At 33.9% G+C, this 15,920-nt stretch overlaps 1 protein-coding gene across 1 annotated transcript; it reads right to left on the bottom strand.

Annotated features, from left to right (window-relative positions):
* Positions 1 to 13,732: 13,732 nt before the first annotated feature.
* Positions 13,733 to 15,493, bottom strand: LOC120081756 (UDP-glycosyltransferase 89A2-like). Its single transcript, XM_090315354.1, has one exon. It carries the CDS (start codon positions 15,213 to 15,215, stop codon positions 13,797 to 13,799), a length of 1,419 nt encoding a protein of 472 aa, XP_090171480.1. The 5' UTR covers positions 15,216 to 15,493; the 3' UTR covers positions 13,733 to 13,796.
* Positions 15,494 to 15,920: the final 427 nt, after the last annotated feature.

Raw genomic sequence — 15,920 nt, 5'->3', positions numbered from 1 at the left:
TTCGGTGTTCATATTTGAGTACTAAGTGCTTGTGTTTAGTTATAATTTATTTGGAATATGTTTGGGGTTTAGAATTGAAGAAAAGAATATATTATGTAACTGAGTGTTTAAAAATTAAATCGAATATTTTGTGTTTAGTAGATGAATATTTTGTAGAGAATCTGTTTTAAGAATGGAAAAAAATTGAAAGTTTTTTTTTTGTCTTAAAAAAGGAGGAAAATCGATATAGTTGAACATTAAAATCAATAATAACACAAAAAGAAAAGCAAAAAAAAAAAAAAAAAAAAATCAAGACATAATTAATTTCATTTAGAAAAACGGTACTAGATATGACAATTCAACTTAACGGAACTTTGTACTCCAACAACATACTTTCGACTCAATTAAGCTCAATATCTCAAACATAGATAATAATTACCGATTCAACTTAACTAGATAATTTAACTCTTCAAACAATAATTACCAAATCAATTTAACTATAAAATCTCTTGTAGCTCATGACAAAGAAGAACAATTGGTAAAATCTCTTTTCTTCTCTCAGTTATTGTATTGATGCCCAAACACGGTCCTGTTCTTTATGTAATTAAAGAAGAAAAGAAAGTTGACGGTTGGAGAGCATAGCAAAATAATTTATTGAACTTTACCAGAAGAATTCTCAATTAAATTCTTTACGGAATAAAAGGTGTTTGTTAACAAAAGAATTGATGTATAATGATGTATTTTGGACTCTTTGAATGTTACCTGACACATAAAATCTAACATACTATCAGCAAAATATACTGTTTATCTCCAAAATCAATTTCTTATGAGTAGCCATGTGTCCATAGAACAGTAATTTAATGATACTATTAACCTTTCTATTAACTAATTATAACTATTTTTATGAAATGACTTAACTGAGAATTTTTAATACACAGTTAGATTATTTGGTATGTTCTTCTATATATTTAATGTCAAAGGACTGATGTGTAGTTGATGCTGTCAGAGCATAAATATCAGCAAATAAAGATCATCATCTGTCATCAGTTTCTTAGGATATATAAGAAGATGAACAATTGAAATCCTTACCTTGTTAATAGAAAAGATGTTAGTAAAACTAGATGAATATTTGATGTAATACAAGATTTATTTTCCAAGTTCTAAATAGCTTCGTTAAAATACCATTTCGGTTTTATTTTACTTATCTTTTCTATCAATTATTTTTAATAAATCTTAAGTTTAGTCCTTCAAAGTTGTTATTATTATTATTTTCTATTGAAATTGGTTAAATAAAAACAATAATTTTAATACAAGAAAAGACACTATTTGAATATTTTTTGAAATGTTTTATAGACAATGCTAATACTGAGTTCAAAAATAAATCAACAATAGGCTACCAAATAATTTGGGGACTTTTTAAGATTTATTGAAAGTTCATGAGCTAAAATTAGGCATTTGTAAGTATATAAGCTAAAATAGAATGTGTTATTGAGCAAGAGGTATGTGATTTGAATTCTCGCCCTATCGTACTAAAAAAATAAGAATTGGATGAAACTCAAAGTAAACAGATTAATATGGTATTTTGACCAATAATTTTCTTTAAGTTGCGATTGATATCTCCACAAGATTTTCACAACTTTTGTATAAGATCATACAGGATAAGAAGAAATTTTCACGTATTTATTTTATAAAGAAAAATCATTATTAAATGAATAGAAGATAACAAATATTAATTTATATTTTTCAATCTTATGAATAAGATAATAAGAAAGTCTGTCTCTTTTGTTCACTCGATCAATTGCTCGAAGAGGCCCAATCCATCCCTCCATCCCTCTGTCAGTTTAGCCTGAGCAGAGCATTTGGGTTGTCTTACGTGATTGACCGAATCAAGGTTTTGAACCAATGATACAGATGACCTAGGACCAAGATCTTACCTTAGCAACTACTTAGACAATGGCTGTAAGAAAAAAGATATTAGTAGTTCTCCTAAATAATAAAGAGCTTAAGAAGTAATAAAACAAGTAATGCAAAGGAAACTTCGATTGAAAGGCGCATTTCAATGAAACCCAATGGCAAATATATATTTCAAATCAATATTGGTTTCTCAATAGCATGCGCTCATCTCACTACTACAAAAATTGTATTACTTGACGTTTTTTTTATAGTCAAGTATCAATGTTACTTGATGTTTTAAAAAACGTCAAGTAATCCTGTGTCAATAATAAGAGAAATTTTTTGACTGGCTAAAAGTGTCAAACTGTAATTTACTTGATATGTTATAACTGTTAAGTATATGAGATCTGTTCACTTATTTTAAGTGTCAAATATTTAAATTTTTGACATTTATAATAGATCAAAACTTTCATAACTTGACAATTTTTACTTGTCAAATGTAATTTCTTCTTACACAAAAAAAATGACAACTTAAGGAATACTTGATACATTTTGCTTGTCAAGTTCGAATGTTTTTTTTTTTTTTTAAATACTATTAGAAATTATATATATAAATGCTCTTGTTTTGAGGTCCAATCACATTGATATATATATAAAACAAACAATATTCATCAACCAAATAAACAACACATATTTCCAATCTTATCCATATAAACAAATAATATATATTCACAATTTTATGTCACAACATTACTAAACTAACATTTATATGAATAATTCCAAAATTACAATTCTACATAAATACAATTCCAGTATATGTAATAATAAGGAGAGACAACACCCACCTCCATGCACCACAACACTCTTAGGTAACTCCAAAGTCAAAGCCTTCTCAGAAGTTATCCTCAACTCCTTAAAATCTACCAACAAAAAGAGAAGAGTATCAAAACAAAAAACTTTAAGTCTAAACAATGCCTTCAAGAAACTCTCGAGAAATTTTCAACAGAATCTTATGAACTAGACAGGTCCAACATTTTCAACCCAACAATTTTTATCTTTTTCATTTTTATCCTTAGGTCTAAAACTCTCACATGCAACCAAATTACCTTCTATATAATCCTTTCATTTTATCATTCAAGATTCCTTCGAAGTCCATACTTAATATTCCTCACCCAATTGGTAGCATCTCTGCAAACTCCAAAACTAAAATTTGGTTCTCTTCACATGCTTGAATGCTTGAAGGTTGGATAACCTGCACCAGCAATTGTTTGTCAAAGAAGCTCCAAAAGGAATTTCCAAATAATTTCAGATAAAATTGAAAATGCATTAAAAAAAATTACGAACTTTCGTAGGAAACACACGACTGGCAATCACTTTCCATTAGAAAACATATTCAACTACTGTTCATATAACTTGTAGTCGACAGGACAGTTAGATGCGTTTTATATAGCCCGTTAACCAATGAAGACATCATTACAGATACCAATTTTCAAAATGCTCAAAGGAAACAATATAATGGCAAGTAAGAAACAAAAATATTATCCAACAAACAACATGGGATACCTAGAATGAAACCCAAGAAAGAGAGTAAAGAAAAAAAGTGGATAAAAATGATTTGGTGATGATGTGAGTTATTGATATGTGAATTATGATTTTTGGGTTTGATGCCCTGAATCTCTAGGATTCTATAGTTTGTAAATGTTTTGTACAAACTCATTGTTTATTTAATAAAATATATGATATTTTATTCCATAGTTGTTGCATTAATCACAAACCAATAAACTAACATCCAGGGTTATCTTGTAGCTTAAACATGTATGTAGAGGTATATGGGTGGGTCATGTTTAAGTTGAAGGAAATCTAAAATATAGAGATCCAAAGAACACAAACATATTACAGTCTACAAGAACAGATTATGCATAGACAGAAAATTACAAGCATGCTACTTATAAACGAAAATACAAGGGATAAAGTACTCAAACCTTTGAAGAACCTTTCTTCAACTATCCCTCGATCGTTCAGCAACTCGATCAGAACACGATCTCAACGAATGGAACAGTCAACAATACGAACTGATGAATCCTTGATCACAATCCAGTCCAACTCGATCCTCGAACCTCGAACGGTATAAGAACACCACCACAAGTGTTACCTTGATATTCTCGATGTGAGAATCCCGAAGTTGTGGGCTCTATGTGACTTTGGATAGAGGAAAGGAGTAGATAGATGATCGAGTAAGTGGGAGATGGATGAAGGCTATCGTATAGACTTTGCTACTTAATCGTTTAGCAACGAGTAAACGAGTAACTATGGTATAGTAAACTTGGTACTCAATCATGTGGGCTGTGAGACACTATCGCTTAGTAAAGCGTTTTTACTCGATAGTCCTTTTTTTTGTCAAACGACACAATGAATCATCACTTACCAATTTGGAAAACAATTTTCCTTTTTATCTCACAGTTACCATAACTTCCAATAACCTCCCACTCAATCGGTTATTAAAGAAAAAGAATTAATTATCATATAATTAATATATTATAAATAAATATGATAATGAACTTATTATATTATATTTATAACCTATAATTTTAATATTTCATCATATGAAACGAACCATAGTTCTTTTTCTATGTTATGGTATTTAATATAAATCATATTTATATTAATTCTTCCAATTTATGTATCTAATGTATCATATCAATTATATCACATATAATTGAATTTATTTAATTATATCACATATAATTAAATTTCATCTTGTTAATTTGAACACTTCAAACTAACCCAAAATCTGATTCTCAACTTGAACCCATTGAGCTACCAAAAGGACCTTATGGACCTGTAGCTTGAAGCTCCAACGGGACGTGAATAACTGACTAAACTCTTTAATCATGAGATCCACCATCTGTTAACTGTTGGTCACTCCACTAAAGACCGACAGTTGCACTCTTCGCACTACAAATATATTTCCGTGTCCATTGGATATAACCAATCAATAGGGCGATGACCCTTTACAAATCGTTTGTAAGTACGAATAGGTCAATTTACCATTTTGCTCCTGTAGTTACATCTAATTCCTTAAGTACCACCGATTCCTCTAATGAACAATAAGTCATAGTTCTACTATGACTGAGTCCTCTCTTCCAAAGAGAGGGTGTGATCACTATGTTCAAGACCCAAAATCAGCTCTTAAGGAAGCAATTTATCTACTTACCCCTACTACGGGGAAGAAGTGAATTCCGTCTTGTGTAGCTGAGTTCCCAGCTCCCCAATCGGACGAATCCCCAATCGGACTGCCCTCATGAGCAAGAGTTCCCAACTCACTCAAGATTAAGGTCATGTCACCTATGGTCATCCTAGTGAAATGTAAGTCTCAATTATCAACGACGTTATATAAAGAGACTAATCATCTCGTAGTCTGGTTTTATACAAACTCTTTGTATAGGATACCCCGCTCGCATGTCTTCACATGAATGGTCAGGATCAGATCATTTGTAGCACTTTACAACACTTGTAACATTTACAAAGTGAGCTGTATCCATAGTGTCACAAGGATAAAATATTTCTCCTTTATTCTTATACTACAGACTATTTAGGTTATTATTTAAAGCATGATCCACTTGTATGTCTCCACATACATGCTTAAGTTACATGAAATAAACACGGATCTTAGTTTATTGGATTGATAAATGCTCATAAAATAACACTTATTTTATTAATAACAATATTTTCACAAAGTGTTTACAAACTATGAGACTACCAGGAGAATTAGGACACCAATCCCAAATAAGTGATAACCTAAATGGTCTGTAGTAGATGGATAAGACTAGATACCTTATCCTGGTGACACTACGAGTATGACCCGCTTTATAGGTTTTACAATTTTTGTAAAGTGCTACAAATGATCTGATCTTGATCATTCATGTGTAGACATGTGAGCAGGGATATTCTATACAAAGAAGTTTGTATAAGACCATACCACAAAATGTTTAGTCTCATTATATAACACTGTTTATAATGAAGACTTACATTTCACCAGGATGACCACAGGTAATATGACCTGAATCCCAAGTGAATTGTGAATTCCTGCCTATGAAGGAGATCCTTTGATTTGTATGGGTGAGAGTAGCCAGATCGCCGACTCAATAAGCTTACTATTTTAGGGATTCGTCTTATTGGGGACCTGGGAACATATATACACAAGAAGGAATTCACTTCTTCCCCGAGGTTGGGGTAAGTAAATAAATTGCTCCTTAAGGGCTGATTCTAAGGCTTAAGGGAGCAATTCCTTACAAAAAAAAAAAAAAAAATTTAAAAAAACAATTTAATTAATTAATTAATTTAAGAAATAAATTAATATATATTCATATGGCAACTAACTTATCATACAATATATATTAAACTATATGTTACATAAAATATAACATATAACCTATAGTTTTAATATTGTATTATATACAATATAACCTATGGTTTCCTTTCTCCCACAAATTGCTTTTAATATAAATCACATTTATATTAAATTTAACCATATGAATCCAATTAATACAATTAATATTTGAATCATATTCAAATATTTATTTCATCTAAAAAAACTTTATTTAATATTATAATGTATCAAATTCAGTATAGTAATTATATCATATATAATTAAAATTTAATTAATTATATCACATATAATTAATTTCCTCAAGTAATTTGAACAATTCAAATCATTGCAAAAACTAATTCTCGTTAAATCTCATTGAGCTACCGAGGGGACCTCTTAGATCTGTAGCTTGAAGGTTCAATGATACGTGAATAATTAATTAAATTCTTTAATTAAATTATTGGGTAATTGCAATTGGTAGCATTTTTAGGAATAATAACCAAATGTATAACATCATTTAAAAACAATTGCAAATATAGACAAGTCTATCACTGAATTATTCACTACCCGTTAACTATCGGGTACTCTACTAAAGATCGACAGCTGAACTCTTCGCACTATAAATATAATTCTGTGTCCATTGGATATAAGCAATCAATAGTATAATGACCCTTCACAAATTGCTCGTAAGTACAGTTGGGCCAAAATTACCGTTTTGCCCCTGTAGTTACATTTAACTCCTCAAGTACCACCGATCTCTCTAATGAACAATAAATCATAGTCCAACTATGATTAAAACTCTCTCGAGCTAGGAGAGGGTGTGGCGACATATTGTTCAAGCCTCAGAATCAGCCATTAAAGGAGCATTATCTACTTGCCCCGACACTGGGGAAGGAGCGAATTCCTTATTGTGTAGCTGTGATCCCAGCTCCCCAATCAGAAGAATCCCCAAAATGGTAGGCTTGTTGAGTTGGCGATCTGGCCACTCTCACTAGTGGTGGAAATGGCTCGATTTGGTTCAGTTTGATGGTGAAACCGAACCAAATCGAATTTTTTAATATGTAAAATCGAACCAAACCGATTTATTGGTTCAAACTGAATCGAACCAAACTGCATATATGTGCTTCGGTTCGGTTTCAAATTTGGTTTTGAAATTTTTAAAAAATCTATGTTGTATTTTCTTAATTAAAAAATGGTACGGTTCGGTTCGATTCGATTTTAAATTCAGTTTTGTTCTTTAAATTAAAAATGGTTCAATTTAAATTTGGTTTTACTCTTTTTTTAAAAAAATTATATAAACATATAAATAAATAAATAAATATTCGTTAAAATGGTTCGATTCGATTTCAAATTCGATTTTCAAAATTGAAACAAACCGAATCGAATTAATTCGGTTTCAAATTTTTTTCGATAATGAACATTTCATTTACAACAAAAATATATACAATTTGTTCTTTACAAGATCACAAAAGCAAGTAAGATCAAGTAGCAACATCTCTTACTGGTCAAGCTGAGTAAGCGGTCCCTAAGAACTAGTTTGCTTTCTCTGCTCTCTTCTCGACATGGTACTGAGGGTAGTTTCTTTTCCAGTGCCATTCTTCGTTGCAGTGGAAACACTTTCCTTTATCTGCAGCGTTTTTCTTGCCTTTCTTTCCAGCAGGTTTCGTCTTCCCTTTCCCTTTGCCCTTCTTAACAGGAATACTCTTACTCTGTGAAGATGAGGCAACGTCAGGCTTGAAGGATGTTCCCCTTTTCTCAGCAGTAGTAACATTTACTTCTGATTCCAGATACTTAGTTCTCAACATAGTCTGGTAAGCCTGTAGCTCATTCAGCAGAGTCGTCAAATTATATTCAATTTTATTCATCAGTGCATTCGTACTGAATTGCATAAAACTCTTTGGAAGAGATTCTAGAATAAAACCGACTTGACGTCTCTCGTCAACAACAACGTAGTTTACTTCTATCATATTAAAGTGGACCATCATGTCCAGGATATGTTCACGAACAGAGGCCCCCTCTTTCATGCGGCTGTTGTAAACGTACTTTATGGCATCATGCCTTAAGGTGAAGGACGGTTGTCCAAACATCCCATGTAGAGATTCCATAATCTCTTTGGCAGTACCCATATCCTCATGTTTCTTTGTCAAAACATCAGATATGTTGGCGAGGATATACTAATCCATCTATCATATGCATCTCGAATAGTTCAGTTTGTATTAGAGCTCGGATGGGAGGACAATCCTCTGTTAAGACAAACCACAAATCGTCTATCACAAGTATCATGTTCAAATTTGATTTCCAGGTTACATAATTATCCCCGATCAGTTTATCTGATGCCAACAATTGTATTATCGAACTCTTATTATGAAATTATAAACAAATTCTATAAGTGTATTGCTTTCAAATCCAATCAAATTTTAGCAATTTAATAATGTGCCCAAGATTATTCTTTTGCAACGATACTACAGCAAGACATTCTTGATTAAATACTATCTCCAGAATAACTCATATTCCGATAGTCATTTAGATACCGCTTTTGGTCAAAATTTATTAACACTTAATAATTCTGTAAGTGTAACCCTCCATTTTCAGACGTTAGAGGTCGACCCCAAGTTTGCTACCGAAGTGGAGAGTCAAGGTTGGGAATGGACCTAAGAAATCTTATCCATCTCTAGAGCTTGAGTTGTTCTGAATCCTATATTACAACCCTTCGTGGGGATAACCGTTGTTAAATGACTAGTAAAGGGCCACTTAAAGCTAACCAGCAGGCGCAACATAAGAATCTCACGGTCCAAACTAACGGAAGAGACCGCAGGATATGTTGACAGATTTCCTTCACCTACTTACTATGAACTACTTCCCCCGTTTACCTTGTTATTGACTCATACATCCACTTTCTGTATGGAGGTCACTCTCAGGGTGACACGAAGCGTCATATGAATCTCATATTGTAAACTATGTGGAGACGTGGCAGTTGAAATCGTATACTTAATTTCTATTCGAACAACTTCCCTTTATTCACTGAAATCTAGATTTAAGCTAAAAAATACTTTCCGTATGGAGGTCACTCCCAGGGTGACACGAAGTATAACTTAAATTTAGACTGTGAACTCTTAGGCATGTGAGAGCTAAAAATAACGTATCGTATATGTTATTAATCTCCCACTGAAGTTTTCTAATATCTTTATCATATAGAAGTTATTGAACTACCACTGAAGTGTTCTATTAAAAAGGTAAATTTATACTTAGGTTCTTTTTCGGCTAATAAAAACAACCCTAAGTTTATGTGGTTTATCCAAGTATAACACTTATAAATGGATTTAAACCTACGATGTCTAGGTGATAAATCGTTTTATTACCTCACATTGCTCACGTATGCTCATAAAACCCGTTACCAACGCTCAATAATTCACATAATCCCCAGGTAGGAGGTGTTCCGTAGACCGTCAACTTAAATACCCCCAGCCTTCGACAAGATTATATACCGGTTGAGTTTATAACTCGAGTTTTATAAGTTTAACGACCTATTTTAACTATTAAAACGAGTGGTTAACCTATGTGAGCATGCAATTGTTCTTTGTTATGGATTTTAAACATCTAACCCAATTTTATAACAACTTATAAAACTTTAGATATACTAAACATCCACAATATACATAAAAACATTCAATATTTAATATAACAATTATATTAAATACAATAAACCCTAACATGCATACTATATATTATAACATTTTATAACATACTTTCAGTGCAAGTAATTTGCTTTCTATGGTGGGATTCTACATGGCATACTATATGCACATACAAGATTTATTTAATTATAACATACATCAAATGCATAAATAATTAAACACGGATTGATATGGTTTTAGTTTTGGCATAAACAAACAAACAAAATCCTAATTATTACAAAACAGCTTGAATCGCTCCAAACCGTCTAAATCGAACCAGCAAAGTCTGAACCAAACCAGCAAAAAACCATTTGAGGCTGAATCATACCAGACCTCAAGAGAATTGGTCGAACCGACTGCTCTCACTCCATGCTCAATATCTCGCTAAGGCTCATCGTTTAGCAATGACAACCATCATCATGCGTTTTCCTGATCGTTTAGCGTTTGCGTGATCGTGTAGCAGCCAATACATAGCGCCTGACCAAGCTACACGATCGTGTATCTTCCTTCTATCCCATAGTGTCATTGTCTAGTGTCGGACAACACTACACGATCGCTTAGTGTCTAACACTATAATGCAGCAAAGTCGTCTAATGCTAGACAAATACAACACGAATGCTGAGCGCCATCGCATAACGCCTCTTATTGATCGTTTAACATGTGCATAAAGGTAAACGATCGTGTAGTGCTATTGCATAGCACCTCAACGCATCACTTAGCTACTGCTCAAGGGTAAACGATCGTGTAGTGCTATCACATAGCACTTCAACCCATCGTTTAGCTCCCACGCAAAGCTACACGATCGTGTAGTGCCATCGCGTAGCAATTCAACGCATCGTTTAGCTCCCACAGGTACACGATCGTCTAGTGCATAACACTTCAACGCTCAACGCTTGTAACTACACGATCGTCTAGCTTTTCTTCACATCGTCTAACGCCCGAGGTTAAACGATCGTCTAGCACTAAACCTCAACGACGATATGAACAGAGGCTGAAAAACTAAAATCTGCAACTCGGCCTTCTTCACTTGTTTCTTCAATTACAATTTAATTTCAACTCTAATGATTTCAAAAAAAATTACAGACTCTTGGGAACACATATAAGCTCATCAAACAAGAGCCAATTACAAATTTAATTGAGAAATCAAAGGGAAATGAAAAGCCAAAACTCAGAAAACCATATCAGTACAACAGTTTCATATAACTCATATAAAACACCTACCACACCAAAATTAAACTGAAATAAATGCTTAAATGATGCTTTGATACCAATTGTTGGATTGTATCAGCACGCAGCAGAAGTGACAAGGATCAATAAGCATTCTAATTCATTAATTTCGGTAGGAACGAAAGCATGTTCTAGTAGAAATAAATGGGTTTCAAGTCATACCTTTGTAGAACTCTTGAAATTTCGATTTCCAGTTACAAATTCTCTCCAAATCTTATTGTAGACCACCTCAAGATCTTCCCTACTATTCTCTTGGTGCTCTAGATTGAGTTGTGGGACTCAAAATAAGCTGGAATCAAGGGAACTTGAAGAATATCTCAACAATAACCCACTTGAAGAACACCTTCTTCAACCGAATTTTTCAGCAAAAATTCTTACGATTGCATTACCTCAATTTCACTCCAATCTCTTCAATATATTACATTCCATTATGCAATGAGAATGGCTGCATGAGATGCAGCTCATGCTTGAAGTATTTGAAGCTTAAATATGGTGGGTTTAGTGTGAGCAACTTGAAGATGATGATGGAAAAACTCGAATTTCATTTTGTGTTTTTCTTCTTTTTCAACTTTTCAAAAATTGATTTCATAAATCAATTTATTTTCTAAAATTGAAAATATTATTAATTTTATAAAATTAATTTATCTAATAAAATTAATAAATAATAACTTAAATAATTCTAATTAATTTAATATCAAATATTAAATTAATTTTACACAAATTCACCTTCATATATTAAATTCATATTTAAATATTAATTCTCCAATTCCGTTTAATTCTAATTTGAACATTTCAAAGTAACTTATCATACTACTCTAGAGCTAATCCATTTCCGAGCTAGTAGGGGGACCTTGCGAACCTACAGATCATGGGTTCCACCTATTCGAGATTAATCGGCTAAACTCATTAGACTGAACTAACCCCCATTCGTTAACTAATGGGTCACTCCACTAAAGCCCATAGTTGAACTCCCCTCACTATAGATATATTATGTCCACTCGATATAATCATGATTAGTAAGTTAACCCTTCACAGGTTGTTCGTAATAACGGTTGGGTCAAGTCTCTGTTTTATCCCCGAAATTACCTCTTGTTCCTTAAGTCCCACTGATCCTCTAATGAACAATTGATTTGTGATCTAATCAACAAATCGAGTCCCTCTCTGGCCAATGAGAGGGTGGGGCCCCTTGTTCAAGACCTAGAATCAACACTTAAAGGAACAACCTCTCTACTATCTCTAACAGCGGGTAGGAGTGAGTTCCTTCTTGCACTCTATGTCCCCAGTTATCCATCCGGTCTTACCCCTGAAATAAGAGGTTATTGAGTTGGTATTGTTGAGTCAACCTTCACCTATGCAAATCTAAGAATAATCTCGAATAAACAGGAGTTCATAGTTAGCTCAGGATTGGGATCAAGTTACTTAGGTAATCGCTTTGAAATAGTTAGTCTTAAACAACAATCAACGTTATAAAGTAAGAGTGACTAATTTCGTGGTCCGATCTTGTACAAACCTTTTTGCACAAGGACACCCCCACTCCTCATGTCATAACATGTACGAATTTGGATCACTTCGTTTGTAGCACTTTACAACTCTTTGTAACAACTACAGAGCATGCCACATCCAATAGTGTTACCAGAATAAGGCACCCAACCTTATTCATATACTATAGATCATTTTGACTTTTTACTCGAACCTGATCCACTTTTATGTCTCTACATAAAGTTCAAGTACTCGTGTAATAGTCAAGGGACTTTTAGGTTTATTGGATTTCTAATAAGCAAAACATCTATTTAATAACAACTTATTGAATTTTCAGAATAAGTTCTATTGTTTACAAACCACGAGTTTTAGGATATAAAACACAACAACCCGGTGAAGCTCGGCCGGGAATCAAACTTATTCAAGCATTTATTTTGCTCCCGGTGAAGCCCGACCGGGTAATTTGAACTACTTTTCTTTCTACTCGGTGAATCCCCGGTAAAGCCCAGTTGGGTTAAATTTATTCTGACATTTATTTGTTCCCGATGAAGCTCGACCAGGTAATTTGAACTCATTTGCTTCCTGCCTGGTGAATACCTGGTGAAGCCCAATCGGGTATCTTAAAAAAAATTGCTATTAAAATTTTTTTAATATAGATTTATAAATAAAATCAAATGCAAGCCATTATTAAAAAAAAATAATAATAAAAAGAAACAATCAACAAAACAAGGATAAATCAAACTCCAAAAACATCATTTAGTTTTTTCAATTTTCCCAAAAATTAGTGAACTATTGAGAATACATAAAAAAAAATGAAATATATACCTTCTTACGACATAGTGTACAAAATTACAACTCTGTGAGATACAAGTTTTGGACTTAATGAATTTCGTTCTAAAAACAATTTGATGAAGAGAACTTTTTGTAGGGTTGTAAACAAATCAAATTTGATGGAGAATTTTTTGTGTGAATAATTTTGTGTTAATGGTTTTTGGATAAATTAATTTTAAGTGAAAAATGTAAATTAATTTTGTAGGTTGGTGATAAGGGACGTAAGAGTAATTATACAATCATGTTTGCATGAAAAAATTTGTTTAAAAAAATAGGTCAAAAAAACAAATGGTAACTTATTTTGCCCAATTTTCGAAGTCCAAATACATGAGGATGAGGTAATGTCATGTCCTTAGAGGAAGGTGAATCAGCTTATTGACCAAGTCTTGCATGTCTTTCCATGAACTCCCATTGCTCCTCACTGCCTCTACCGCCTCTCTTTTCAGCGCTTTCGCTTTCATCTTCTCCGGCGAATCTCCGCTCATAGACTCGGCGATTACCTTCCCCAACTCGTCCGATTCAGGCACCGAGTTCGTCCCCTCGCAAACGCGCACCGCCACTCCCAACTCTTCTACCAATAGCCTCGCATTAATAAATTGGTCCGCTTCCATGGGCCAACCAAGTATCATTACTCCGCCCACTATACTCTCAAGCACCGAGTTCCAGCCACAGTGACTCAGAAACCCCCCCACGGCTCGGTGGTTTAGTATCGCCACTTGCGGCGCCCATCCCTTCACCAATATTCCCCGATCTGACACACGATCCTCAAAACCAATTGGTATTCCATTGAATCCACCATCTGTTTGGTGAATTGTCTGAACCACCCACACGAATCGAGTACCGCTTTTCTCAAGCCCAGAAGCCAGTGCTTCCATTTGCTGCCGATTCAATTTCTTTTGACTCCCAAAACAAACGTAAACCACCGAATCATCAGGGCATCCATCAAGCCATGTCAGTACCTTTAAACTCGAATCTCTAATTGGGTTACGCCCATCCTTATCGCCGATGAGATTCAGCGGCCCAACTCCAAATACACGCCCTTCCCCCCTTTCCTTCCTTAAATGCTCCAAATAGTCATGCTCCAAATTCTCGAACGTATTGAAAACACTACCCCAACTGTTTGCATTAGCCATGGCATCATCCCTCAATAGAACCCAATCAGGGTCTGAATCCTGGTATTTCAGGGACATGAACGACCAATGCTCTCTTTCGAAAGAGGGTGAGTTGGGTATGTTAGGAATCGTAATAGAAGAACGAAGATTAGTTGTTTTTGTGTGAATCCAGCAGTAATCCATGACATTAACGAGGAAGGCACCAGAGGAGTAGAAAACAATCCTGGGAATTTGAAGACGGTCGGCGAGGGATTGAGTCCAGCCGAGGAAGAAATCGGAAATGATGGCGTTGGGAGGAGAAGAGTGGGAGTTGAACCACTCAACAATGGGATCATGGAGCTGACGGAGAGCCAACAAGATAGGAACATTGCCATGGTTGCCGATATCTTTGATGTTTTCAACGCCATTAGGCAATTTGGGATGATGGGGTAAGGGAAGAACCAGAGTGCGAACAGAGTCGGAGGAGTGAGCGGAAAGAAGGGGGTGAAGGACTGAGAGGTTTTTGGGAGTAACCAAGATGGTGATGGTGAAGCCGCCATGAGAGGCTAAATGATGGGTGAGATCGAGAAGCGGGAGCATATGGCCTTGAGCTGGAAAAGGAAAAACCAGCAGGTGGCGGCGGGTTGTCGACGGCGGCGGTGAAGATGACATTGTTTCAGATTAAGGCTGATAGAGGAAGCTTGATGAGCCCAGAATTTTCACCTTATCTCAGCTAATAGGTGATAACAAATTGGGAGATGACTATAAACTCCGCTGCACAATGTGATGAGAATGAGAGAGAATAAATAGCTCCTCCAGTTTTTGTTTTTCTGAATTTTACATGTGTGGATCTCCGTTTTCTTCTTCCACTCAAAATAAATTATACATGTTTTTTTTTTTAAAATATCAATATATATTAATTATTAATAAGCTTGTGAAGCTTCGATATTTGAGTCTAAAGGTGCATGCAGTTGTTGTACTTGTACTATGAAAAATACTAGGCTGATGAAGCTTTAATTTAAAAGAAAAATTTGAAATCAAAATAAATTAAAAAAATTTAAAAAGCAACTGATTCTAAAATTAATTTTTTTTTTGTGTCTATCGGTTGTATATTTTTTTTTTCTGGGGAAAAATTGAGTTTTTAGTCTCCAATTTGGAAGAAAATGTGTGTTTTACTTTTAAGTTTTTAGAATGTAAATTTTTAGTTGTTAGTTTTTATTATTTTAAATAGTATAAGCTATTTTAAATTAAATTTTTTATTTCTTCTCTCTCCCAACTCAATTAACATTTGAATATGTTGGTAATTTATAAGAGATCTGTGATTTGAATCCTCCTATCTTCAATTGTATTATAAAAAGTAAGCCAATTCATTTGTTA

Source organism: Benincasa hispida, chromosome 7 (genome assembly GCF_027475165.1).
Source record: "Benincasa hispida cultivar pf3 chromosome 7, pf3_genome.v1.1, whole genome shotgun sequence".
NCBI lineage: Eukaryota > Viridiplantae > Streptophyta > Magnoliopsida > Cucurbitales > Cucurbitaceae > Benincasa > Benincasa hispida.
This window is presented reverse-complemented; position numbering and strand designations above follow the sequence as displayed.

Excerpts from the sequence above, each read along its gene's own strand:
- LOC120081756 (XM_090315354.1), bottom strand. The coding sequence starts at position 15,215 with ATGTCATCTTCACCGCCGCCGTCGACAACCCGCCGCCACCTGCTGGTT.